Here is a 27,721-nt window from a genome sequence, read left to right on the forward strand (position 1 = left end):
GATGACTATAAACCTAACAAAGCTAGAGTAGGCCATAAATTACTTTTATTTTCACGTGAGGAGTTCTCCGGCCTCTGGACAGTAAAATTTCCCCCTTTTGTATTCAAGAGTGACGGTTAGTAAACTGTGGCAGTAAAGTTTTAGCAGGGTGTTTGTGCCCGGAGAGTAAGTGCTCATTATACTCCCCTGTTGATCTTTGTGTAACTGCCGTAGGGAGACTTTCTCGGACTAAGTTCCCAATCTAACATTCTAAATAAAAAATTCTCCACAACCCTACTAGTTTGTCTAACTTTTAGGCCCAGTGAAATTAATAATAATAATAATAATGATAATAATAATAATAATAATGATGATAATAATAATAATGACAATAATGATAATAATAATAATAATAATAATAATAATAATAATAATGTCCCCAGTAATAACAAAATGTAAAGTAAAAAAAATCATAAGCAATTATACCGCAGTATGGAAAAACTTATGTAATTTACTATAGGACCAATCGACAGATATCAGCGGTGTTAGTAATAAGAAACACACACATACAAAGGGGGTGGGGAGATTACTGGGGTTTTTAGAAATGGGAGGATAGAAACGGAGAATGGTACTCAGAAAAAAAGGGAGACCATAGTCTTAGTATATAAACAAAGGAAAGCAGCAATAGAATACATGCTGCAAGAAGTTACGGAACGTGGAGACGCCAACAGAGTAGGAGATTTAGCATAGATAGTGAGAATAAAGATAAATGAATCATTAGCAGTACCTAAAATATTTGAAAACATTGAGACGTGGGGTGTAAAGAGAAAATAATTGAAAGATCTTGAGGGCATACAGTAAAACATTATGAAAGGAATGTTTGAACAAAGTTGAAATAAAATTAAGGGAACCATATCGTGAAAACAGCGGACAAGTCTTTCAGAAATACTGTATGCAATAAATTTTTAAATTGAAGTGGTAATAAAGTGTAGAAGACTAGAAATAAATAAAATTTAAAGTGGCAATGAAATTAAACAGAAGATGATAAAGTTGGTGTTTGTAATTGATAATGGCAGAGTACATAAGTGACTTTAACAGCACTAAAGAAAGCTGTCGTAGGAATGAAGACAATGATGAATATAATAGACTTATAAAGATATAGAAACAGGAATGAAAATGATAGGCTTTGTGAGTTGTACAGAGAGGCAGACGATACACCAGAGCATTTGATTAACTATAGAGAATTAAGAATCAAGGAAATTAGAATCGCCAACCAAAGAAGGTGCCCGATATATTAGACAGGCTATGGAAGATAGAAATAAAAAAAAAAAAAAAAAAAAAACATATGCAGCTCTGCTGTTTGTGTGGTAGGTAACAGATAACCACGAACTTTTTGGAGATTGAAGCGTTTTACACCTACACAATGATATAGTACTGTAGCCTACCCGGAGAGCAATGATGAACTCGGAACTATTATATATCATCAAAATCTCCGACAAACTAAAGTGATTAATCGGAGAGATAATTGAAGATCAGTATTGCAGAACCCCCATGGCAGGGGCTGGAGCGGCAACATTGAAAAAAAAATCCTAGTTGATGATATATAGTGGAAAAATGAAATCTAAGAAACTGGGGATAGGACCCTGGAAAAAAAGAACTTAAAAAGAGAATGATGAAAGAGATAGGGGAAAATTGAAGAGAAAAAAGATAGAGACGAAAAGAAGGGAATAGCCCATAGCCCTCATTTTAAAGAAATAGATTTGGATAGGCTAAAGCCACCTGATAATAAAGGCCAAAGTAAAAGCACGCTTAAAATAAAATAAAATTTTAGGTGAAAGTATATAGATTATGTTTGTGATCCGTGCAAAGACGAAGTAACATAACACAATATTTATCTACATGCCCAAAATTAGGAAAGTTAAGAAAACTGGATAAAGACTATGTAGGTTGTTAAATTCTAGCAGAAAGCTGGTGGAACAAATACTTCGGACCATAATTAGAAAGTAGTGTTTGAAAATGCCACTATAGGAGTTGCCAGAACTGATGACATAGTAAAAGTCCAACTTATTTGAAGGTAGAATGAGATAGAATTAAAACTTAATATTTTAATTAAAGCAGTTCTGTAATGCAAGAGACAAGTCTATTACAGTACTTGTAGATATCTTATCCAGGTTTCAGGTTCCTCGCTGCTATCGCCGCAACACGGTGATTGTAGTCACACTACTAAAAGGAGAAGGGTAAGTATAAAGCGCTGCAATCCGCAGAAAATTCATTGTCATTAGTTATCTCCTACACAGGCAGCACAGCCTACATACTTTTATTTCTAACTTCCAGGACCTGTCTAGTATATCGGGCAACATCTTTAGTTAGTGCATCTAAATTCCCCAATTCTATGCCATTAACTTACTCTCAATTGACAAAATTATCCAGTGGGCTAATATGAAGAGGTTTAAATTTTCGACAAGCAAAACTACTATAGTTAATTTCTGTCATATCCGGGGAGTACATACAGACCTGGATATATACATCAAAGATCAACGGATCCCATGTGTAGGTGAAGCTAAATTTTTAGGATTGATATTTGATTGTAGGCTTAGATGGGTTCCTCACTTAAAAGCGTTAAAAGCTAAATATCTTGAGGCTCTGAATCTTTTAAAAGTATTGTCCCATACATCATGGGAGGCAGACCGTAAAACTATTTTAAAATTATACAAGGCCTTATTATTTTTCAAAAATTAGTTATGGGAGTGAAATGTACTCCTCGGCCACGCAAGCCAATTAAAGATATTAGATTCTATACATCAAGCTGGTATTATAATGTCCACGAGAGCGTTTAAAACTTCACCTATCCCAAGTCTCCTTGTTGATGCTGGAGAATTACCTTTAGACCTTTACCAAATGTCTTCTATTGTTCGGTATTGGTTTAGGTTTCAAAGACTCCCTAACTCTTTAGCCTTTCAGAGTGTAAACCTTGTAAGGCACTCAACATACTTTGAGTTGCACCCAAAATCTCCTCACCTTATGGCTTTCGGGTGAAACAATTATTACATTGTCTTAATATAATTAGAAGTAAGGTGCTTCCATTTAAGATATCATCAAACCCTCCGTGGAAATTACCAGAGATATAATTTTGTAAATATTTTATTGGTGTTAAAAAGAACAAGACTGAATTACAAGCTAGGTCTCTTTTTATGGAACATGTTGAGAACATAGGGAATCGATTTGCATATATTGTGGAGAATTTATTCTTTTATTTAAATGTTGGAGTGGGAACTTAGTCCAGGAAAGTCTCCCTACGTCAGTTACACAAAGATCAACAGGTGAGGATAATGAGCACTTACACTCGGAGCACAAACACCCTGCTGCAATTTACTAACCGTCACTCTTAAATACTAAAGGGGGGAATTTTACTCTGTCCAGAGGCCGGAGAACTCCACACGTGAAAATAAAAGTAATGTGACGGCCTACTCTAGCTTTGTCAGGTCTATAATCATCTTGCACTCTCAGGCTCTGTTTCGGTTCCGTCCCAGTGTCACACCCCAGCGAGATGCTGGACAGGTATCTTACGTTAATGTAATTAGACAAAGCCAAAAATGGGAGCAGTGATGTAAAGTAAAGTTTAAAAGTTTTATGGATCTTTACCTTCGAAGCAGATATTCAATAACAAATCGCTCGCTAACACACCCTTTTTTCAAGTTACTTACTCCTTTTGAAATATTGGGTATATTGTCCCAAGATTAAAATTTAATACTGTACTCATAATAGTCACAATGAAATTAATGGAAGAGTAGAAATACAAAGAGGTTTAATTAACCTAATCTTGATTTATTATACAAATTTACATTTAAATAAACGGACATCTGAACAAACAAAATGTGATGTAATCAAAAGCAATTCAAAATAATAAAATGGTTGCTTAGACACGTGGTCTTCTGCAATAGTCAATAAATGAAATTGGGTTGGACACGTGGCCCATGTGACCCAGAGACTGTGCTAGTCTCAAAAGCAAAAAAATGATATCGAAAAAATATATACACACAATCCCACCACACAGTCCAAAAAATATGTAATAGCCAGATAACCTACTCAAGTTAAAATTAGTCTAAATTAAGAAATGGGGGAATAACTAAGTGGCCACAATATGGTACCTGCACACCTTGGAATACTGTCCTTTTCCCTTAATGGCTGTTGACCGGAACGTTGCACAGTTGCACTCCTGACTGGCTCACCCCTAAAATTCTCACTTTGGCAGAGAGGGTTTAACAGGCTCTTCCTCTTCTCTATCTCTCCGACCGGCAGGACTCCTCTGTGAATCGAGTTTTGGGAAGGGCGGGGGGGGGGGGGGGGGTTGTGAGCCAGAGGTGCACAGATCCAGTCACTGGCCAGTCGGCCAAGTAGGTCAGACAGCCATAATTGCTTCCGTAAGAATAGGGTTAGGTTAAGGTTGAGAGGGATCACCTCGCTTCACCTTTCCAGACAGATGAGGGTCATGATGCGCAAGGTAACCCAGTTGAGGTGCCATATCGGGAATTTAAGACAGGATAATATATTGTTGCAAGGAGTGCATAGGAGGCAGGATTTTGTACTAAATACTTTAGAGAAATTAATTAGTTAATGACCAATTAGCAATGGGCTGGTGCGATGGGCAAACATCTTAAAATTAACAAACCTTAGTTGGTATTGGAAAATAAGAGCTGCTTTCAATTCAGTAGTATTGAGGTTACTGTATATTTCAACCAGTTTAATATTTTATCTCTACCCAAGTTGTTTAAGGAAAGAACCAACATACGCCGGGATGAGGCCTTTGCTGCACGTATCTTCACTGTGACGTCACGAGCATGGCGTATGCTACTGTCACCAATTTTATTTGATTTAGGCCGGCCCTAGACGTAACTGTTTATCTGAATAATATAACTGATCAGATAAAAATCGTTGCAAGCCATCTAAACGTCGCTGGCCCTACACCATTCCGATATATCATTACAATTTGCATCGGTTCCACAGTTTCCATAGTGTCATCCGAGGAGGAGGATTCTCTGGTTCTAGCAGGTTTAGCTGTGGTATTATGCGTAAAAAGGGCAAAAAGTGCTTTTGGATCTAAGCGAGGTCACAAGTGGAGTAGAGAATGGCTACTGAAAAGAAAAACTTATACTCATACAAACATGTTGGCGGAGTTGAGAGCGGTGCCTAAGGATTGGAAAAATTATTTACGAATGAACGAGGAAACGTACTTGAACATTTTATCATTAGTAACACCTTGCATAGAGAAAGCAGACACAGTCATGAGGTGTGCAATAACGCCTCATGAAAGACTGACAGCTGCCTTAAGATTTCTAGCCACAGGACGCTCCTATGAAGACCTGAAGTTTTCAACCTTGATATCAGCTCAAGTTCTCTGGGTTATTATTCCTGAAACGCGCCGAGCGATTTATAAGGTTCTACAAAACCAGTATTTGAAGGTAAGTATTTAATAAGCATGTATAAGAAATATGTTGGTACATAACACAATCACAACAATGGTAAAAAAAATAGAAAGTAACCAGTATTTTCTATTCTTTATGTAAGTGTACACTATTTATGTACCAGAAATGCATAATACAATTATCAAAAACAAATATCAAACAGAATATAACTCCATTACTTGTATGCCAGAATCCAAGAATTATATATCACTAATATAATAACTATGGGATTTCATCCAATACATTAACTGCCTGAGCTAAAGGGTCCATTGTCGAAGAAAGTGAGGGCAAATGAAGGCTTGTGTGAGGTACTGTTCCGGGTGTGGCAGAGGGTTGCGGAAATATGTTGTGCTGAATTGGAAACTGAGTGTTTGTTACTGGTACAGGCAAAAGTTTATGATGATGGGTAAGAGTTCCCATTTCTGCTTCGAACAGAGCATCATTTATGATTTTTTCAGCCATTATCCTCTGTAAATTGTCCAATCCACGTAACTTGTGTGCAACATTCTTCCCAAATACGTCATGCTTATATTTTATTTTTTGCTCCCTTGGTTTCTTAAAGTGCTCGTTGATAGTCATCATCACATCATCAGCCATGTCCGTTCTACATTTCTTTTTGGTAGATGTGGACGGTGCCACATTAGTTTTTGTACTATTTGTTGGTAAAGGAGTTGACGACCGGCTGACATGTAATGGGTAGCTGATGTCAAGCATAGAATTTTCATCATTAGCAACTTCTTGTTCACTTACATCAGGCGAGGGACTGGACACAGGCACAGGCTCAACATCATGGCATGAATTCTGAAAGAAGGAATAACCGTTCATTGCTTATAAGGAAAATGAAACCAATTATTTTGATGCATTCCAGTGCATTAATGTCATTTAATCTTCTCCATTTCAGTTCCCTCAAACGGAAGAAGAATGGAAAAGTGTCGCAGGACAATTTGAGCAAGATTGGCAGTTTCCACACTGTCTGGGGGCGTTGGACAGCAAGCACGTGGATATTATTCCTCCACCTGACAGTGGTTCCCTGTTTTATAATTATAAGGGACGTCATAGTCTAGTCTTAATGGCAATCGCTAATGCGAAATGCGAATTCATCATGTGTGATTTTGGCTCAAATGGCAGGAATTCGGATGGTGGAGTGATACAGAATACTCTGTTTTACAGAAAATTAACTAATAAATCTCAGAATATACCAACTGAAGGACAATTAGATAAATCACACAGAGTTTTACCATATGTCTTTGTTTGCGATGTGCTTTTGCACTTCGGCCTGATATGATGAAACCTTATAGAATGGGAAACTTGACTGGACATAACGAAAGAAAGATATTTAACTATCGTCTCTCACGAGCACGTCGGGTCATTGAAAGTGCTTTCGGAATTATGGCCTCAAGATTTAGAATATTTCATACACGAATAAATTTCAGTTTAGACAACATTGCTGCCGTAGTTATGCCTTGTTGTGTGTTGCACAATTATCTACTGAAATCTTCGCTCAGTTATGCCTCTGCGGATTGCTTTGATGTAGAAAATGTAAACTGTGGTACCACTGTGCAAGGTTTAAGAGCTGAAGATTCAAATATGATATATATCGCCCGAAGAAACCAAGGAAACCCGATGGAAGCCGTCAAAATTATCAAAGAAAATTTCGCTGATTATTTCATCAGTGAAGGTAAACTGCCATGGCAAGACAACTTTATTGAGTGAAGCGAAATTAAGGTTGAAGCTACATCTTCGTGCTCAAGTATGTGTGTGACAATGCTACATAAAAGAACCTCTTAGGTAACTGAAATTGCTTTCTGGGTGTTATGTATGTAATATATGATCCAGTGTTTCATGTGCCAACGGGCCGGATAATAGAGCATAATTAATATTTTTGATTTGTTTTGCTGTTAAATGATAGGTTAAATAAATTTTTAGAGTGAAAATTATACATAATTATCTACTTGTGTGACATACGAGACGGAAACATTAACAATTTGACTGCGTAACTCAAATAATTCATACCTAATTACTTATCTCGATAACGTCGTTATTAATATAAAAGCAACTTTAACTCACTTTATCTCATTAAATGCACAAGATGGTTCAGAATAATGTGTTGAACACATATACTTCAAATATTAGTACCATTTATTCTATGGGTGTGTTGCACTTAATTAAAAAAATACATGTATAGCTCACTTCACTTTCATTTTCCTCAATATCATTGAGACCTTCTCGTGGTGTTTCTTGGTCGTGTAGAAAGGCAAGATGTTCAAAATACCACAGTTTTGGAACATAAACATCATTTGATCCTGCTCCAGATTTCTTGGAAGCCTGCACTTTCTTCAACGCTTTTCTATATGTGGTGCGTAAGTTATTGATTTTTTTGACAACCATATCACGGTCAGCATCAGGTGTTGTATCCCTTAACTTTTTAATTAATTTTTCATATGCTGCGTTTCTTTTGTCACGGTTATGATACTCTTTGCACTTATCTTTCCATAAACACTCTTCGTTTAGGTAAATTTCAATAAACTCCTCCAATGTTTTGCGATTCATAATAAAGCATTTGTGGAAAGCTGGTAAAGACCTGCAAACTGTATTTAAGTCACAAATAGACTGATAATCTGTACAGTTTTCCCCCTACACGTGAGATTTTCATCTGAAAGGCAAACACTCGTTAGATCATTCAGATAAAAAGTATGAATGATTCAACTGTTCAAGCCGCTCGATCAGTTTAAAATCTGTGCAAATTTCCCCCCTACACGCCAGTTTTATCGTAACGATTTATCTGATCAGTTATATGGTTCAGATAAACAGGTACGTCTAGGGCCGGCCTTAGAATAGTTTTCCCGATGTTACGGTAGAGAAAACGTAATGTAGGAGAGTACGTTTAACGGGTAACTACAGTATTATTAGGAGTGAGCTAAAACTACGAATGAAAGAAGAAGAGTGAAGAAAATTTTTTCACATATATACTGATGGCTTCAAATCTGATGATGGCGTTGGATTTGGAGTATATAGTAATTCTTTTAACTGTAGAGTTGCACTTCCTCCAATATCTTCCATATTTACTGCCGAACTATATGGCATACTAACCGCTATTGAGAAAATAGCGTTAAAAGATGAGGGCAATTTTACCATTTTAATTTCAGCAACCCTTTAGTTTTAGAGATTTTAGAGTGGCTTTTAATCATTGGCCTGAAAGGTATAACAGTTTGATTTTGCTGAGTTCCGGCACACATAATTGTGTCTGGAAGTAAAGAGGCAGATACACTGGCAAAGAATGCTGCAGCCGAGGTGCTACCAAGAAGGTACCCCATTCTCTGTAATGTATGTTAAGAATTTTACCTATAATGATTGGCAACAGCATTGGTGTGGTGAAAAAAATGATGGATAAAGTGGACCGTATACTTAATGTTGTTACTGACTATAAAACCGGTACAAATGTCTTTTCGTAACAACTACCACTGCTCCCTTTACGGCTTCTAAGGAATAACGGGAGATTTCTCTTCCCCAATAAACCATTAATTAATATAACTGATATTAAATAATACTGCAGTCATATAACTCTCAACAATAGGACTACACATTAAGTCCTTTCATCTACTGAGCAGTCCCTACTAACATGAACTCTGCTCATAAGTTTCAATAAGATACAACGAGACAAGTTTGTTTGTTTCTCTCTCTCTCTCTCTCTCTCTCTCTCTCTCTCTCTCTCTCTCTCTCTCTCTCTCTCTCTCTCTCTCTCTCTCTCTCACGGGTAGATTTTCCGACCTTCAAGGGCAGCAGTTTGTAGTCTCGTTTTCTATAAGTTGCACAAATTTCTTAGTATGAACACCTTGATGTTAAGTAAATATCAGATCAATTCTTAATTACCAACTATACATTAAAACAAGAACATAAATCAATGGAGGATATCGAAACGCACTTGTTAAATTATAGTCAAACTTACTTTAATAGCTAAAAGTTAAATTTTACATAAATGAGTGATTATGCAAAGACACATTCAAGGGATTTATAAGTCAATGGCACTTTAACAAAATTATGACAAAATTAAAAGAATAAGGGTAAATCACTACTTCTAGTCTCATACACATACACACAACCACCACCACGACACCCGATAACAGATCAGCTCAAAGTTTGAGCCTGAGGCCCTGAGCAAAAAGCTGTCTCCTTCGTTGTGCATTCAGATCTTATATGAGGAAAGGAGATAAGTTATACAATTGCAAAGTATATAAGACTGCCTACAAGATTTATATTAACTCAAAAAACCTTGAAGTATGTGGAAATTCTTTCCACGCTTTATTTTAGTCAACCCCGTTATTCCATTTTTTATTTTTTGTTTGTTATTTTCTGGGTTTTACGCATCTCGTTTTTCTTTTGTTTCCTTTGTAACCTTCATTATTATAGCCTTAAATATTCATTGCTGCTAACATGTCCATCATTCCCCTGTAATGCTTTACCTTTCATCACCTCATTCCTCTGTAGATGATTTTATCTCATTTCCTGAGCTCACAGTACATTGCTCTGACGATGCAATCGACCGTCGACAATGGCGGCACAGCAGCAAATGATCAACGTTCTCCGTGACCGGCTTACGACACATGCTACCCCTGCACCTTGTGTCCCCGCGTCTGCAGCCCCGGAGAAGTGCGAAATTGAGCTGAAGCCCGCCGCATTCAGGTCCTGGAGGAGGTCGATGGAATGCTGGATCGAACTGTGCAGACTACCGCCCCACGAGGTCGTCCACCACATCAGGCTATACTGCACACCCCCTCTACAACGGGTGCTGGACGCCAGATTCACCTCACAGGAATGGAGTAACCTCACCGCTACGGAAGCCATGGATTTTATTCGCGATATTGTGTTGCGATCTACAAACCGTGCTGTGTTATGGTCGTAGTTTTTTAATGCGGTACAAGGCCCAGGAGAAAGTGTCAGTGATTATCTTTTAAAGTGTTCTCAAAAGGCCACCGATTGCAATTTCCAGTGCCCTCAGTGTCAGTGTAATCTGGCTGAATATATGTTATTACCTAAGTTAATGGTGGGCCTAAGTGATGAGGCTATGCGTCGCCATGTATACCAGTGTAGCAATGACATCAATAGTGTTAGTGCCCTTAGGGCCAGGTGCTGTGCCTACGAGGCGGCCCGCATCGACGCCGCTGCGCGCCAATGCAACTGGAGGGAATCTGCTTGTGCGGCTGGCAGCGAGACACCCGAGGCAGATCATCCGAGTGCAACCGTCGCTGGCACAGGTAGGGGTCCCCCAACCCCTCCCTGCGGGAACTGCGGTGGGCGCCATGCCTCTGGCAGAGCTTCATGCCCCGCTAAATCCGCCGTATGCAACGGGTGCCACAAGCAGGGCCACTACTACAGATGCTGCAGAAAGTCACAGGCAAAATCGACAGGATCCCCGACAGACGTGTCTAGTGCTACGTCTAGCGCTGTGCTTGTTGCGGGCGCCAACCTCGCCCGCCACCCAGTAGTGGAGGTGACAGTTGTTCACAACGACACAGGAGTACGAGTGCCGGTCACCGCCGTGGCGGACACTGGGGCACAGGTATGTGTGGCGGGGCCCTCCTTGCTATCGCACCTCCAAGTCCGCCCAGCAGCCCTTACACCCCGGGCTGGCTTGCGGGATGTGGCAAACCTTCCCCTGAAGTGCCTTGGATCTGCCGTGTGCCACGTCACCCTGCAAGGTCGCACCACGGAGCAGGACGTGTACTTCGTGCAGTCGGCAAAGCACCTCTTCCTGTCGCTGGACGCTTGTAGGGACTTAACGCTGGTACCCAAGGAGTTCCCCCATCCCTCCCCCGCGGTGGCACACGTGAGCCTGTTCGATGGCACAGCCAGATGGGCCGCCCAGGTACCACCCTGACCCGCCGAGGTGCCCCTACCGCCCCAGGAGGAACATCCGGCCAGGTTGGAAGCCTGGCTCCTGCAACATTTCGCTACGACGACATTCAACACAGCCAGGAAGCCACTGCCAGTGATGCAGGGGAAACCGCACCATATCCACCTGCTCCCAGGAACTACGCCTTACGCATGCCATACCCCAGCATCAGTGCCAAAACACTGGGAAGAGGAAGTGAAGGCCCAGCTCGAAGAAGATGTCGCCCGTGGCGTCATAGAACCGGTACCTGCCGTGCAGCCAACCGAATGGTGCGCCCGTATGGTGGTCATCGCCAAGAAGTCAGGACAGCCACGCCGTACAGTCGACTACCACCGCCTCAACGCATCTTGCCTACGGGAGACACACCACACCCCCGCCCCATTCGATATGGTGTCCGGGGTACCTAAGCACACATTCAAGACCGTGGCGGACGCGTACTGGGGATACCACCAAGTGGAGTTAGACGAAGAAAGTCGCGATCTAACCACATTCATTACCCCCTGGGGGAGATTTCGTTACCGTCGTACACCCATGGGGCACTGCTCTGCCGGCGATGCGTATACTCGACGATTCGACGACGCCATCCAGGACATTCAGAGGAAATATAAGTGCGTAGACGACACCCTACTCTATGACGACAGCATCGAAGGGGCCTTCTGGCATGCCTACGACTTCCTCGAAACATGTGCAGCCAAGGGTGTTACCCTTAAGTCGTAGAAATTCCAATTCGCAAGAAGGGAAGTAGACTTCGTGGGCTTCAACCTGGGCTGGGAGGCCTATAAGCCAACAGAGGAACGTTTGGCGGCCATCAAGAACTTCCCGATGCCACGTCAGCCCTCTATCACCGACATAAGGGCTTGGTACGGATTCGTCAACCAGCTGGCTCCCCTCCTCGCGACAGCCCCCATCATGAACCCATTCAGGGAGCTCCTCAAAAAACCAACCGGGAAAGCAGTGTACTGGGACGAGGTACTCCGCACCAAATTTCATCACGCCCAAGACATGATCTGTCAATTAGCAAAGGACGGACTGGCCTACTACGACAGGAGCTGCCCCACAGCAGCGATCACCGACTGGAGCAAAGAAGGCATAGGGTTTGTAATCCTTCAACAGTATTGCTCATGCAGCTCCGCCAATACGCCCTTTTGCTGCACGGGTGGGTGGCGCCTGGCACTATGCGGCAGCCGCCATCTCACCGTCGCCGAAGCTGGCTACGCTGCCGTGGAGGGGGAGGCCCTCACGGTAGCCTGGTGTCTCCAGAAGGCGAGGCTGTTCTTGATGGGGTGCCCCAACCTCACCGTTGTGACGGACCACTGCTCGTTAACCAAGTTACTGGGGGATCGGGCCCTCACGGAAATCTCCAACCCCCGCCTCTTCAGGCTGAAGGAGAGAACTCTGCAGTACCGATTCAGGGTCAAGTACCTGCCGGGGAAGCGTAACAGCGCGGCGGACTTCCTGTCCCGAAACCCCGCCTTGAAAGCCGATCCCAGCGCCCACGACATGGACCTCGACGAAGACCTCACCGACACCATGGCGGCCGCCGTCTTGGCAGCAGTAGAGTACGACAGCTGTGTCGTGGACGAGGTGAGAGTTAGGCACGCCGCTGTCAGCGACCCCGTGTACCAGCTGCTCATAGCTAGGGTCCTGGCTGGGGACTGGGCCGACAGGCAGTCCCAGGAAGTTGCGTGCCTTTGGCCCTTCTACAGTGTCAGGGAGAGGCTGGCTATTATCCAAGACTTGGTGACATACACGTTCGAACAGGGCAACGTCCGCCTAGTTATCCCGGAGCCTCTCCGTCAGCAGGTGGCTGCCAACCTACACACGGGGCACCAAGGCCTGGACTCGATGCAACGACGAGCGCGCCAGATGGTGTACTGGCCTGGACTCGAGGGGGACCTACAGTATCACCGATCCTCATGTGAAGAATGCGACGAACACGCACCATCCCAGGCCACGGAGGAACTCATCATCACGCCGCCCCCAGAGTACCCCTTCCAGATGACGGTAGCAGATATGTTCCAGCACGACAGACACTCGTACATGGCCTACACAGACAGGCTCACAGGGTGGCTGGAGCTGGCCCACTTCCCCCATGGAACCTCCTCCTCCCACATCAAGACCCAGCTACGTCGCTACTTCGCCAGGTGGGGGGCCCCGGAGCAAATCTCCACGGACGGTGGCACCAATCTGGCAAGCGAGGAAATGGGGCAATTTTTCAAGTTATGGGGCGTGTCCGTGCGTCTATCATCCGCCCAGTACCCGCATTCCAATGGCAGGGCAGAGGCCGCAGTCAAGATTGGGAAGCGGATAATAATGGCGAACACGGGCAGCGGCGGCACCCTCGACACGGACAAGTCCTCTATAGCTATGTTGCAGTACCTCAACACCCCCCTCCGTGGAATAAATAAGTCACCCGCCCAGATGGCAGCCGGCAGGCAGCTCCGAGACGGCGTACCTACGGCCCGCTGGCACCTCACGGTAGACAAACACTGGGGGGCAACCTTACGGCAAAGAGAACGTCAGATGGCTGACAGTGGTGCCGCCCTCACCGGGAACGGACCATCCAGAAAGCTTACAGCTATCAACCCGGGATCCCAAGTGCGCGTGCAAAATCAGGCCACTAAGCTGTGGGACCGTACCGGTACCGTGGCGGAAACGCTCCCATACCGACAATACCTAGTTAAACTGGATGGCAGCGGGCGCCTCTTCCTCCGTAATAGGAAGCCCCTGCGTCTCACATCATCGGGGCCCCAGCCTGGGCGGGCCACACCTGCTACGCATCCAGCCACGCCCACGCCCGAGCAGCTACCAGGCAGTCACCCTACGCCCAGCCCACAAGCAGTACGGGAGCCACGCCCATCACGGCGCACTAGAAGGCCTGCGTGGATGGATGACTACATGTGATCATCGTACATTACAGCGGCACCTGCATATATTTTTTTTCTTATTGCCTTTGCTTCTCATATTATTCTATGAACATGTATTACCTGCACATTGTGTTTTGCATTACTGACAGCTATGTACCTGTCTTCCTATTCTCGCACATGCACCCAATTTAATCCATGTATATCCATGCATTATTTTTTATCATTGCCTCTCCATGTATACCTATGTATTAATCTCGGGGGGGGGGGGGGATGATGGAGTACCTGCAAGTATGATATGTTTTCCCATGGCGGGCAGGCGCCAAGTGAGTGTGCCGGTTGCAGAGAGCAACCCAGTCAGTCTGTATCTGAGGACGCATTAAACCACATGTCCCCACCATCGTGTGTCTCTTGTCCTACCTTGACATCTAATAATCCCGTAGTTAAGAATTCAGCCACCACCCTTATACGTATTGTCTTCAACGCTTCATCCAGGTCGAACCCAATTTAACTTTCTCTGAACGATTCTGTACACAGGACCCAATCTTGCATCGAAGATTCAATCGATGATTTTAATGTTCCGCGAGAAGCCCTTTGGTTTAACTGCAGATATTTCCAAGGCATTCCTTCACATAGAGATTGTCCCAGAACAGAGAGACTTCTGTCGCTTTCTTTTCTTTGAAGATCCAGAAATGACAAGGATCGTTGCATATCGATTTAAAGTTGTTCTGTTTGGCGCCACCTCGAGCCCCTACTTGCTTAACCAAACTATCCAACATCATTTGGACAGTCAGTTCAGTAGATTGGCATCGACACTCAAAACCAGTTTCTATATTGATAACTTTCAATGCTGTTATGTCGACCCCAAAGACGTTCTGAGTGAGAGGCCCCTCATTGAGGCACTTATGTTAAAGGCTAACATGCTGTTAGCCAAATGGACAACTAATGCCCCTCTTAACGGCGATTTCACAGAAAGAGGCATTCATGATTACCTCTGTCTTGAATGGGATACTGTTAATGATACCTTGAATGTTGAATTACCCCCTGTAATAGAGATAAGTCATTCCCACATCAACACTAAAAGAAAGGTCGTGTCATTGTTCTCTTCCATTTATGACCCTATTGGTCTTATTTCGCCTGTTACAATTCTAGGCAAACTCTTCATTCAAAAACTGTGGATGACTGACAAGGGCTGGGACACCCCTATTTGACCCTAAGCAAGTTCAAAAACTAAGTGATATCATCAAAAGGTACAAAGGTCTTGAAGAAATTAAAGTCCCTCGTAATGCGCATGATTGCAGTCAACCAGCATTGCACGTTTTTGCCGATGCTTCCAAGCTTGCTTTCGAAGTACCTGCTTACATAGTCACCCAGGAAGGTAATTCTCGCCTCCTTACGGCTAAAGCCCGAGTCACCCCTAAGCGTATGTTGGAAATGGATGAAAGTTTAACCATTTCCAAACTTGAGTTAACTGCGCTCTTACTGGGCTGTCGTTTAGCCAAACACTTGTCAGAACTGCGCCCTGGCATATACGCTTCGGTCACTGTTTGGTCCGACGCTTCAACTGCCCTCCAGTGGGTCCATAATTCTAAAAGTAACTCCCCTTACGTCCTTAACCGTGTGGAGGAGATAACCAACATTAAATTAACTTGTAATCTTAACCTGAAGCATGTCCCCACTAATAGCAATCCTGCGGACCTGGCATCGCGTGGTGTCGCTGTCAGGCATATTCTTAAGAATAAATTTTAGCTACAAGGCCCTCCTTGGGTCAGTAACCCTTCAGATTACCCCGATCAAAGCAGGTTCTCTATAAACCCGGAGATATGTGCATGCCCTATTCGGCTCGATCTCCCGGAGTACGACTGTTTGATCCTTACAGCTCCCCTGACGACGCGATCAAGTGCTACACTGCACTCCTTCGTTTAATTCCCTAATGGATACAACCCTTGTCACAACATTGCCCTAATCTAACCAATAAATTTAACCTTCCATCCTTAACAGTCATGTTGAAATGTTCCCAGGCCCAAAGTTATCCTAAGATTCTGAAGCAAGTGCAAGGTGAAGACGTTCGTCTCAATTCGGACGAACGAGCTTTCATCGGCCAACGTAAACCTTACCTGGATAACTAAGGTCTTCTCAAAGCTAGTTCCCGTCTCAGTAATGCCCCCGTGGAATTAGATTATGTAGATCCCATTTTGCTGGAACATCATTGTGCGCTTTGGACACTTATCGTCAGACATTGGCATGAACTTTTGCTGCACTGTAATACTTCAACACTCCTTGTTGAATTACGTAAACAATTTTGGGTTCCCAAAATGCGGCAGCAAATCAAGAAAATTTTGCGCCGTTGCATCCATTGCCGGAAGGTGCAAGCGGCCCCATACCCAATGCCTCCATTAACCCAGTATCATCCCAATCGCCTCATTTCAAGAGTGCCCTTCCGAGTAACTGGCTTAGATTTTACTGGAGCTTTTAAGGTATACAATCCACATGTATATTTTGTTTACATCTTGCTTTTCACCTGCGCAGCAACCAGAGCCGTAGCTCTAGAAGTCACAACTTCGTTAACGGTCATCGAATTTGTGCAAGCAGTGCGCAGATTTGCCGCTCGATTTGGTATGCCACACTGTATCGTCTCTGATAATGCTTCCACTTTCCAAGCTGGTCAAACTCTTCTAACTGAACTTATGCATCACCCTATAATTGATGGGTTTCAATCTTCCCATAACCTGAACTGGAAATTCATCACTTCCCGTGCCCCTTGGCAGGGAGGTTTTTATGAAAGGCTAATAGGCTTCACCAAACTTAATTTAAGGAAAGCCATGTATCACTTGTATCCTACCTATAATGAATTTGTCATTTTGGTACAAGAAGCCGAATGCGTCATCAACGATAGACCTTTAGTTTACTTGGATGTCAACGACATTACTGATGCCCCCTTGACTCCGAGTCATCTGCTTTACGGTCGAACCCTCTCACTTGCTCCTCAGGTCCTTATGACCGACCTCGATGACCCCACATATAGGGAAGGGAACAGCCTCCCAGCTAGTTATCAGAAACTCACGAACTTGTTGCAAGTGTTTTTAAAATGATGGACCCAGGATTATGTCAATTCCCTTCGTGAACGTCACATAAAAAATAATCGTATCCACCCTGTGCATCCTAAAATTGGAGGTTTATGTTTGTTAATTTTGGATGAAGTAAATTTGGAAGATTATCCCATGGCCCATATTCTTGAAACCTACCCCGGTCAAGATGGTCATATTAGATCTGTGAAGGTGCGCACCCCTCATGGAATATATGTGCGTCCCATTAACCGTCTTATCCCATTGGAGATAAATGTCGCAGGTCCCTGTATCACTGAACTGGAGCAAGGTGGTCCTGATGCGCTCACGACACCCCAGGTACCAGATCCTCCCTCAGAGGACCCTCTAAATGACGATTCTTCTGATGATGTCGTCCCTCATCCCAAACCTGATCCTGTGTCCTCTCGAGGGCAACCTTATAGGGTGGCGGCAGATAAAGCCCGTGCCTTATTCCAGAAAGTGCTGTAAATTTGAAAGGGATGGGGAATGCCCCCTTCCTTCCGTACCCTCCATCTTGTTAGTGGACCCCCCCCCCCCTTCTCTCTCGCTCTTACTTGGCAGGGTGTGGAAATTCTTTCCACACTTTATTTTAGTCACCCTGTTATTCCATTTTTTATTTTTTGTTTGTTATTTTCTGGGTTTTACGCATCTCGTTTTTCTTTTGTTTCCTTTGTAACCTTCATTATTATACCCTTAAATATTCATTGCTGCTAACATGTCCATCATTCCCCTGTATGCTTTACCTTTCATCACCTCATTCCTCTGTAGATGATTTTATCTCATTTCCTGAGCTCACAGTACATTGCTCTGACGATGCAACTGACTGTCGACAATTTTTAAAAACAGCGCTTGGTTGCGTTCTGTTCCAAATGACCTTAAAGCTTTGGATGTTTAACCACAATTGGTTTGTATTTAAGTAACTCTTTAATTTACATAACTCATTGATCTTAGCTTATTGTTATTTACATCTCAGTACCTATTTATAAGTCTGTTTAGCTAGGATTGTTTCCTGTGTTATTGAACATCACTAAACACCACTTAATTTTTTTGTATGTATATTAATTTTTATAAGCCAGACAGTAGGATTTCTTTATAATTACTTTCCCCTGGAGTTTCAAGAATGATCCTTGTATTTATAAAAAGCACCCTTCAGCGAACCACGTACTCATGGAAATTTGAAGAAGAATCACTCAACCGGCTTGACCCAACTCAGCGGCGGCAGGCAGGAGGGTTCGAGCAGCCCACTTAAAAAACAGGAAGCGTGGAAGACGGACGTAGGCATAGCCCCTTCAACGTGGACGCCGCTTCAACTACCTGTTAGTTAACCAGTTACTAACCAACAGTATGCCTTGCTTTGAGCCATTATTTAGAAGATAGGCTGACGAAGACAAAACACGCCAGTGCAGAACTGAAGATGCACCGTGTTCTTAACAGTTCACAAGATGCTTCCACTACAGTCTACAATCAACCCTCAAGAGCTTGAGTACTAATTAACGGTGCTCAACCTTGGCCAAGGAACTGTCCTCCCTTTTTATCTAGTTTTTATTTGACGATGTGCACATTTATCTAGGAAGTCATGTTCAAACTGTCTGGTTTAATCATTCGTGGCGTGTCCGTTACTTTAAGTTGTGTTCCCGTTCCCCTCTATCAAGTTTGAAATTTTTTTGCTGAGAGGAATGTGTTCAAAGTAGTGAGTAGAACTTTTGGTATTATTTCAGTCACAATTTTTACTTTCATTGGTTGATTAGTCATTTGATTATTGATTTATGATTTAATTGATTTGGCCATTTTCTTGGCATTTTTTCATTTTTCATATGCCATGTGGTCTTTATTCAAATTTCAATTAGGTAGTTTTGCTGGTTTTTCCTGTGTCAGTTAGGTGAAAATTCCTGTGGTACTTTATGGAAATAAATGCCATTTTTAGGTTAAAATTATTAACTGTTTTTAACTTAACCTTTATATTTTGAAATGACTAAAGGAGTTATCTCATGAGGTGAGATATGACTTAAGGGAAAGTTTATATTTACGTCAATCTAAAGCTATCGGTGTCAATCCTTTATTGTAATGTTCTACGGTATTACCTCCCGGTGGTCCTTAGGACGTTTTGACTTTTACAGTACTGCTCCCCCTAACGCTTTGTGAAACTGTCGTTAACGTAACTGATTCAGTCCAACCACACTTGATTGGGATTTACTATTCTGCGCCCTGGAGTAGCGTCTGAACATCAAGGTGATATCGGTGCCGACAGTCGCGGTATAGAGTAATCTTTGGACTTAAACGTGTGCAGGGAAAGCAAACCGTCTTCGTTGCGGTTCTCTAGTTTGTCAAGTGTGAGAGTGTTGGCGGCGGCACCCTCGACACGGACAAGTCCTCTATAGCTATGTTGCAGTACCTCAACACCCCCCTCCGTGGAATAAATAAGTCACCCGCCCAGATGGCAGCCGGCAGGCAGCTCCGAGACGGCGTACCTACGGCCCGCTGGCACCTCACGGTAGACAAACACTGGGGGGCAACCTTACGGCAAAGAGAACGTCAGATGGCTGACAGTGGTGCCGCCCTCACCGGGAACGGACCATCCAGAAAGCTTACAGCTATCAACCCGGGATCCCAAGTGCGCGTGCAAAATCAGGCCACTAAGCTGTGGGACCGTACCGGTACCGTGGCGGAAACGCTCCCATACCGACAATACCTAGTTAAACTGGATGGCAGCGGGCGCCTCTTCCTCCGTAATAGGAAGCCCCTGCGTCTCACATCATCGGGGCCCCAGCCTGGGCGGGCCACACCTGCTACGCATCCAGCCACGCCCACGCCCGAGCAGCTACCAGGCAGTCACCCTACGCCCAGCCCACAAGCAGTACGGGAGCCACGCCCATCACGGCGCACTAGAAGGCCTGCGTGGATGGATGACTACATGTGATCATCGTACATTACAGCGGCACCTGCATATATTTTTTTTCTTATTGCCTTTGCTTCTCATATTATTCTATGAACATGTATTACCTGCACATTGTGTTTTGCATTACTGACAGCTATGTACCTGTCTTCCTATTCTCGCACATGCACCCAATTTAATCCATGTATATCCATGCATTATTTTTTATCATTGCCTCTCCATGTATACCTATGTATTAATCTCGGGGGGGGGGGGATGATGGAGTACCTGCAAGTATGATATGTTTTCCCATGGCGGGCAGGCGCCAAGTGAGTGTGCCGGTTGCAGAGAGCAACCCAGTCAGTCTGTATCTGAGGACGCATTAAACCACATGTCCCCACCATCGTGTGTCTCTTGTCCTACCTTGACATCTAATAATCCCGTAGTTAAGAATTCAGCCACCACCCTTATACGTATTGTCTTCAACGCTTCATCCAGGTCGAACCCAATTTAACTTTCTCTGAACGATTCTGTACACAGGACCCAATCTTGCATCGAAGATTCAATCGATGATTTTAATGTTCCGCGAGAAGCCCTTTGGTTTAACTGCAGATATTTCCAAGGCATTCCTTCACATAGAGATTGTCCCAGAACAGAGAGACTTCTGTCGCTTTCTTTTCTTTGAAGATCCAGAAATGACAAGGATCGTTGCATATCGATTTAAAGTTGTTCTGTTTGGCGCCACCTCGAGCCCCTACTTGCTTAACCAAACTATCCAACATCATTTGGACAGTCAGTTCAGTAGATTGGCATCGACACTCAAAACCAGTTTCTATATTGATAACTTTCAATGCTGTTATGTCGACCCCAAAGACGTTCTGAGTGAGAGGCCCCTCATTGAGGCACTTATGTTAAAGGCTAACATGCCGTTAGCCAAATGGACAACTAATGCCCCTCTTAACGGCGATTTCACAGAAAGAGGCATTCATGATTACCTCTGTCTTGAATGGGATACTGTTAATGATACCTTGAATGTTGAATTACCCCCTGTAATAGAGATAAGTCATTCCCACATCAACACTAAAAGAAAGGTCGTGTCCTTGTTCTCTTCCATTTATGACCCTATTGGTCTTATTTCGCCTGTTACAATTCTAGGCAAACTCTTCATTCAAAAACTGTGGATGACTGACAAGGGCTGGGACACCCCTATTTGACCCTAAGCAAGTTCAAAAACTAAGTGATATCATCAAAAGGTACAAAGGTCTTGAAGAAATTAAAGTCCCTCGTAATGCGCATGATTGCAGTCAACCAGCATTGCACGTTTTTGCCGATGCTTCCAAGCTTGCTTTCGAAGTACCTGCTTACATAGTCACCCAGGAAGGTAATTCTCGCCTCCTTACGGCTAAAGCCCGAGTCACCCCTAAGCGTATGTTGGAAATGGATGAAAGTTTAACCATTTCCAAACTTGAGTTAACTGCGCTCTTACTGGGCTGTCGTTTAGCCAAACACTTGTCAGAACTGCGCCCTGGCATATACGCTTCGGTCACTGTTTGGTCCGACGCTTCAACTGCCCTCCAGTGGGTCCATAATTCTAAAAGTAACTCCCCTTACGTCCTTAACCGTGTGGAGGAGATAACCAACATTAAATTAACTTGTAATCTTAACCTGAAGCATGTCCCCACTAATAGCAATCCTGCGGACCTGGCATCGCGTGGTGTCGCTGTCAGGCATATTCTTAAGAATAAAGATTACCCCGATCAAAGCAGGTTCTCTATAAACCCGGAGATATGTGCATGCCCTATTCGGCTCGATCTCCCGGAGTACGACTGTTTGATCCTTACAGCTCCCCTGACGACGCGATCAAGTGCTACACTGCACTCCTTCGTTTAATTCCCTAATGGATACAACCCTTGTCACAACATTGCCCTAATCTAACCAATAAATTTAACCTTCCATCCTTAACAGTCATGTTGAAATGTTCCCAGGCCCAAAGTTATCCTAAGATTCTGAAGCAAGTGCAAGGTGAAGACGTTCGTCTCAATTCGGACGAACGAGCTTTCATCGGCCAACGTAAACCTTACCTGGATAACTAAGGTCTTCTCAAAGCTAGTTCCCGTCTCAGTAATGCCCCCGTGGAATTAGATTATGTAGATCCCATTTTGCTGGAACATCATTGTGCGCTTTGGACACTTATCGTCAGACATTGGCATGAACTTTTGCTGCACTGTAATACTTCAACACTCCTTGTTGAATTACATAAACAATTTTGGGTTCCCAAAATGCGGCAGCAAATCAAGAAAATTTTGCGCCGTTGCATCCATTGCCGGAAGGTGCAAGCGGCCCCATACCCAATGCCTCCATTAACCCAGTATCATCCCAATCGCCTCATTTCAAGAGTGCCCTTCCGAGTAACTGGCTTAGATTTTACTGGAGCTTTTAAGGTATACAATCCACATGTATATTTTGTTTACATCTTGCTTTTCACCTGCGCAGCAACCAGAGCCGTAGCTCTAGAAGTCACAACTTCGTTAACGGTCATCGAATTTGTGCAAGCAGTGCGCAGATTTGCCGCTCGATTTGGTATGCCACACTGTATCGTCTCTGATAATGCTTCCACTTTCCAAGCTGGTCAAACTCTTCTAACTGAACTTATGCATCACCCTATAATTGATGGGTTTCAATCTTCCCATAACCTGAACTGGAAATTCATCACTTCCCGTGCCCCTTGGCAGGGAGGTTTTTATGAAAGGCTAATAGGCTTCACCAAACTTAATTTAAGGAAAGCCATGTATCACTTGTATCCTACCTATAATGAATTTGTCATTTTGGTACAAGAAGCCGAATGCGTCATCAACGATAGACCTTTAGTTTACTTGGATGTCAACGACATTACTGATGCCCCCTTGACTCCGAGTCATCTGCTTTACGGTCGAACCCTCTCACTTGCTCCTCAGGTCCTTATGACCGACCTCGATGACCCCACATATAGGGAAGGGAACAGCCTCCCAGCTAGTTATCAGAAACTCACGAACTTGTTGCAAGTGTTTTTAAAATGATGGACCCAGGATTATGTCAATTCCCTTCGTGAACGTCACATAAAAAATAATCGTATCCACCCTGTGCATCCTAAAATTGGAGGTTTATGTTTGTTAATTTTGGATGAAGTAAATTTGGAAGATTATCCCATGGCCCATATTCTTGAAACCTACCCCGGTCAAGATGGTCATATTAGATCTGTGAAGGTGCGCACCCCTCATGGAATATATGTGCGTCCCATTAACCGTCTTATCCCATTGGAGATAAATGTCGCAGGTCCCTGTATCACTGAACTGGAGCAAGGTGGTCCTGATGCGCTCACGACACCCCAGGTACCAGATCCTCCCTCAGAGGACCCTCTAAATGACGATTCTTCTGATGATGTCGTCCCTCATCCCAAACCTGATCCTGTGTCCTCTCGAGGGCAACCTTATAGGGTGGCGGCAGATAAAGCCCGTGCCTTATTCCAGAAAGTGCTGTAAATTTGAAAGGGATGGGGAATGCCCCCTTCCTTCCGTACCCTCCATCTTGTTAGTGGACCCCCCCCCCCTTCTCTCTCGCTCTTACTTGGCAGGGTGTGGAAATTCTTTCCACACTTTATTTTAGTCACCCTGTTATTCCATTTTTTATTTTTTGTTTGTTATTTTCTGGGTTTTACGCATCTCGTTTTTCTTTTGTTTCCTTTGTAACCTTCATTATTATACCCTTAAATATTCATTGCTGCTAACATGTCCATCATTCCCCTGTATGCTTTACCTTTCATCACCTCATTCCTCTGTAGATGATTTTATCTCATTTCCTGAGCTCACAGTACATTGCTCTGACGATGCAACTGACTGTCGACAATTTTTAAAAACAGCGCTTGGTTGCGTTCTGTTCCAAATGACCTTAAAGCTTTGGATGTTTAACCACAATTGGTTTGTATTTAAGTAACTCTTTAATTTACATAACTCATTGATCTTAGCTTATTGTTATTTACATCTCAGTACCTATTTATAAGTCTGTTTAGCTAGGATTGTTTCCTGTGTTATTGAACATCACTAAACACCACTTAATTTTTTTGTATGTATATTAATTTTTATAAGCCAGACAGTAGGATTTCTTTATAATTACTTTCCCCTGGAGTTTCAAGAATGATCCTTGTATTTATAAAAAGCACCCTTCAGCGAACCACGTACTCATGGAAATTTGAAGAAGAATCACTCAACCGGCTTGACCCAACTCAGCGGCGGCAGGCAGGAGGGTTCGAGCAGCCCACTTAAAAAACAGGAAGCGTGGAAGACGGACGTAGGCATAGCCCCTTCAACGTGGACGCCGCTTCAACTACCTGTTAGTTAACCAGTTACTAACCAACAGTATGCCTTGCTTTGAGCCATTATTTAGAAGATAGGCTGACGAAGACAAAACACGCCAGTGCAGAACTGAAGATGCACCGTGTTCTTAACAGTTCACAAGATGCTTCCACTACAGTCTACAATCAACCCTCAAGAGCTTGAGTACTAATTAACGGTGCTCAACCTTGGCCAAGGAACTGTCCTCCCTTTTTATCTAGTTTTTATTTGACGATGTGCACATTTATCTAGGAAGTCATGTTCAAACTGTCTGGTTTAATCATTCGTGGCGTGTCCGTTACTTTAAGTTGTGTTCCCGTTCCCCTCTATCAAGTTTGAAATTTTTTTGCTGAGAGGAATGTGTTCAAAGTAGTGAGTAGAACTTTTGGTATTATTTCAGTCACAATTTTTACTTTCATTGGTTGATTAGTCATTTGATTATTGATTTATGATTTAATTGATTTGGCCATTTTCTTGGCATTTTTTCATTTTTCATATGCCATGTGGTCTTTATTCAAATTTCAATTAGGTAGTTTTGCTGGTTTTTCCTGTGTCAGTTAGGTGAAAATTCCTGTGGTACTTTATGGAAATAAATGCCATTTTTAGGTTAAAATTATTAACTGTTTTTAACTTAACCTTTATATTTTGAAATGACTAAAGGAGTTATCTCATGAGGTGAGATATGACTTAAGGGAAAGTTTATATTTACGTCAATCTAAAGCTATCGGTGTCAATCCTTTATTGTAATGTTCTACGGTATTACCTCCCGGTGGTCCTTAGGACGTTTTGACTTTTACAGTACTGCTCCCCCTAACGCTTTGTGAAACTGTCGTTAACGTAACTGATTCAGTCCAACCACACTTGATTGGGATTTACTATTCTGCGCCCTGGAGTAGCGTCTGAACATCAAGGTGATATCGGTGCCGACAGTCGCGGTATAGAGTAATCTTTGGACTTAAACGTGTGCAGGGAAAGCAAACCGTCTTCATTGCGGTTCTCTAGTTTGTCAAGTGTGAGAGTGTTGGCGCTCTATCCTTCAGGCTCGGGTCCGGAAATCAGAAACGGGGAGGCCTTTCCCGGAATTATTTCCCACAAAGCAAATTCAAAGATCAACATAAAAACAAAATCAAAACACACCGTATGCAATTTTAAACACATTTTTTAAATGTAATTAGCTGGTTGGTGGTGTGTGACAAATATGATCATGGGTAGTGTCACGCCCATACATCTGTGGAGGAGTGCAAACTAGGTGAATCATAGGGCGAACACTGCCCTCGTTGTCTTCTAACCTTTGACCTCAACTAATGGATTCTCTGGCGAGATGTAAACAAGTTAGTAACACCTTCAACTACTACCACACGTTGTACAACACATTCGCCAGAAGTACATATACGAATCTTATTAAAACTGAAACATCTATTAATATTTTGTAAGCATATTTTACAGTGATTGACCATACGTAAAATGTTGTATATACCTAAACCATAGTCATGCATGAAACAAACAATAACGCAAGTGTCATTCTCTCGTAAGATGTGGTTCTTTAACTCTTATCATGATATGCAACAAAGAACATATTTCTACAAAATACGAAGACATGCAAATTTCGGTTTCATGAATAAAGACACAAACGCAATAAAATAATTCCTGTTTGCCAATTACCCGACAAACAACAATTCTCAATAATAAATCAATCAATAACCTGTACGAACACGCAATACTAATAACCTTACGGTAAGAGGAAGATTATGGTTATACACATGCACACACAAAAATGTTATGTTAAATCGTTGTGAGAGGAATTTCTCACAATTGGGATAGCTTAATTGAAAATAAGAGGAGATAAATTGCGAATGTTATTCCCCTTGGAGATATAAATAACATGATGCCCCGAAAGTGGGAGTCTACTCTTTGTCGTCTCCGCAGTGGTCACACTCGGATGACACACGAGTTTCTGCTGGCTCGCCAACACCAACCATATTGCGACGACTGTTTGATATCCTTGACAGTATGGTATTTGTTGACTGAATGTCCTACTTATAGCACATTTGTAAGCTTATGGAATCACTACTCAGAGAAGAAATATTAACACATGTGAAGAAAAACATGTTTAGCAAGAGACAGTTTGGATTTAAATCTGGGAGATCAACAGCATTACAGCTCATTAAAGTGTTGGATAACTGGACGTGTGCACTTGATGAGGGGATGGCAGTAGATGTGGTTTACTGTGACTTCATGAAGGCTTTTGACCGCGTACCACACAAAAGGCTGATGAAAAAAAGTTGCCAGCTATAATATCCAAGGGAAGTTACTGAACTGGATCCAGGGTTTCTTAACAGGGAGAAAGCAGAGAGTTTTAGTGAACGGTGAGGCATCAGATTGGGAAGAGGTTATTAGTGGAGTACCTCTGGGCTCGGTACTGGGTCCTTTGCTGTTTGTTCTGTTCATAAATGATCTACCTGAAGTGGTTAAGCACGGCAGCGAGGTTTTTTTGTATGCTGACGACACTAAAGTGTTCAGGAGGATTCAGGATGTGGAAGATTGCAACAGACTGCAGGGGGACCTAGACGGGCTTAGAAAATGGAAAGAGAAATGGCTTTTGTTCTTCCATCCAGAGAAGAGCAAATACACGAAAATTGGCAACACCACAGTAGACGATAATGGCTAAATTATGTACAACAACATCAGCAAGACCAGAACGGAAAGAGACATTGGTGTAGTCATAGACGACAAACTTACTTTTGCTGACCATCTGGCTGAGAAAATAGAGAAGGCAAATAAGATAGTGGGCCTCATTAGAAGAACATTTGTACACCTGGAACCGGCAACATTTAAGCCTCTCTTCACATTCTTGGTACTGCCACACCTAGAATATGCCAACCAAGTGTGGTGCCCACATCTTATCAAGGATATCAACGCAATAGAAAATGTGCAAAGGAGATCATCGAAACTGGTGCCATGTCTCAAGGAATTGCCATATGAAGAGAGACTTAAGAGATTAGATCTACCATCATTAGCGTACAGGAGATCGAGAGGAGATCAGATTGAAACATTTAAGATCATCAACAACAAGTATGATAAGGAGTGTACTGAGGGTCTTTTCAGGATGAGGGGGGATAGTGTGACAAGGGGCCATAATAAGAAATTATTCAAGACAAGAGCCAGGCTGAACAGTTGCAAATACTCCTTCCCTAACCGTGT

General features: G+C 43.0%; 2 protein-coding genes across 2 annotated transcripts; one reads left to right on the forward strand and one right to left on the reverse strand.

The window, feature by feature from the left end:
* Positions 1-5,663: 5,663 nt before the first annotated feature.
* On the reverse strand, positions 5,664-7,991 carry LOC137643358 (uncharacterized). The gene is made up of 2 exons (XM_068376190.1): positions 7,632-7,991; positions 5,664-6,242 (listed from the first exon to the last, which is right to left on the reverse strand). Exons 1-2 carry the CDS (start codon positions 7,989-7,991, stop codon positions 5,664-5,666), a joined length of 939 nt encoding a protein of 312 aa, XP_068232291.1.
* A 7,124-nt stretch (positions 7,992-15,115) lies between these two features.
* On the forward strand, positions 15,116-26,815 carry LOC137616186 (uncharacterized). Its single transcript, XM_068345853.1, has 2 exons — positions 15,116-15,283; positions 26,564-26,815. The coding sequence occupies exons 1-2, from the start codon at positions 15,116-15,118 to the stop codon at positions 26,813-26,815; spliced, it is 420 nt and encodes a 139-aa protein (XP_068201954.1).
* Positions 26,816-27,721: the final 906 nt, after the last annotated feature.

Source organism: Palaemon carinicauda, chromosome 1 (assembly GCF_036898095.1).
Source record: "Palaemon carinicauda isolate YSFRI2023 chromosome 1, ASM3689809v2, whole genome shotgun sequence".
Taxonomy (NCBI): Eukaryota; Metazoa; Arthropoda; class Malacostraca; order Decapoda; family Palaemonidae; genus Palaemon; species Palaemon carinicauda.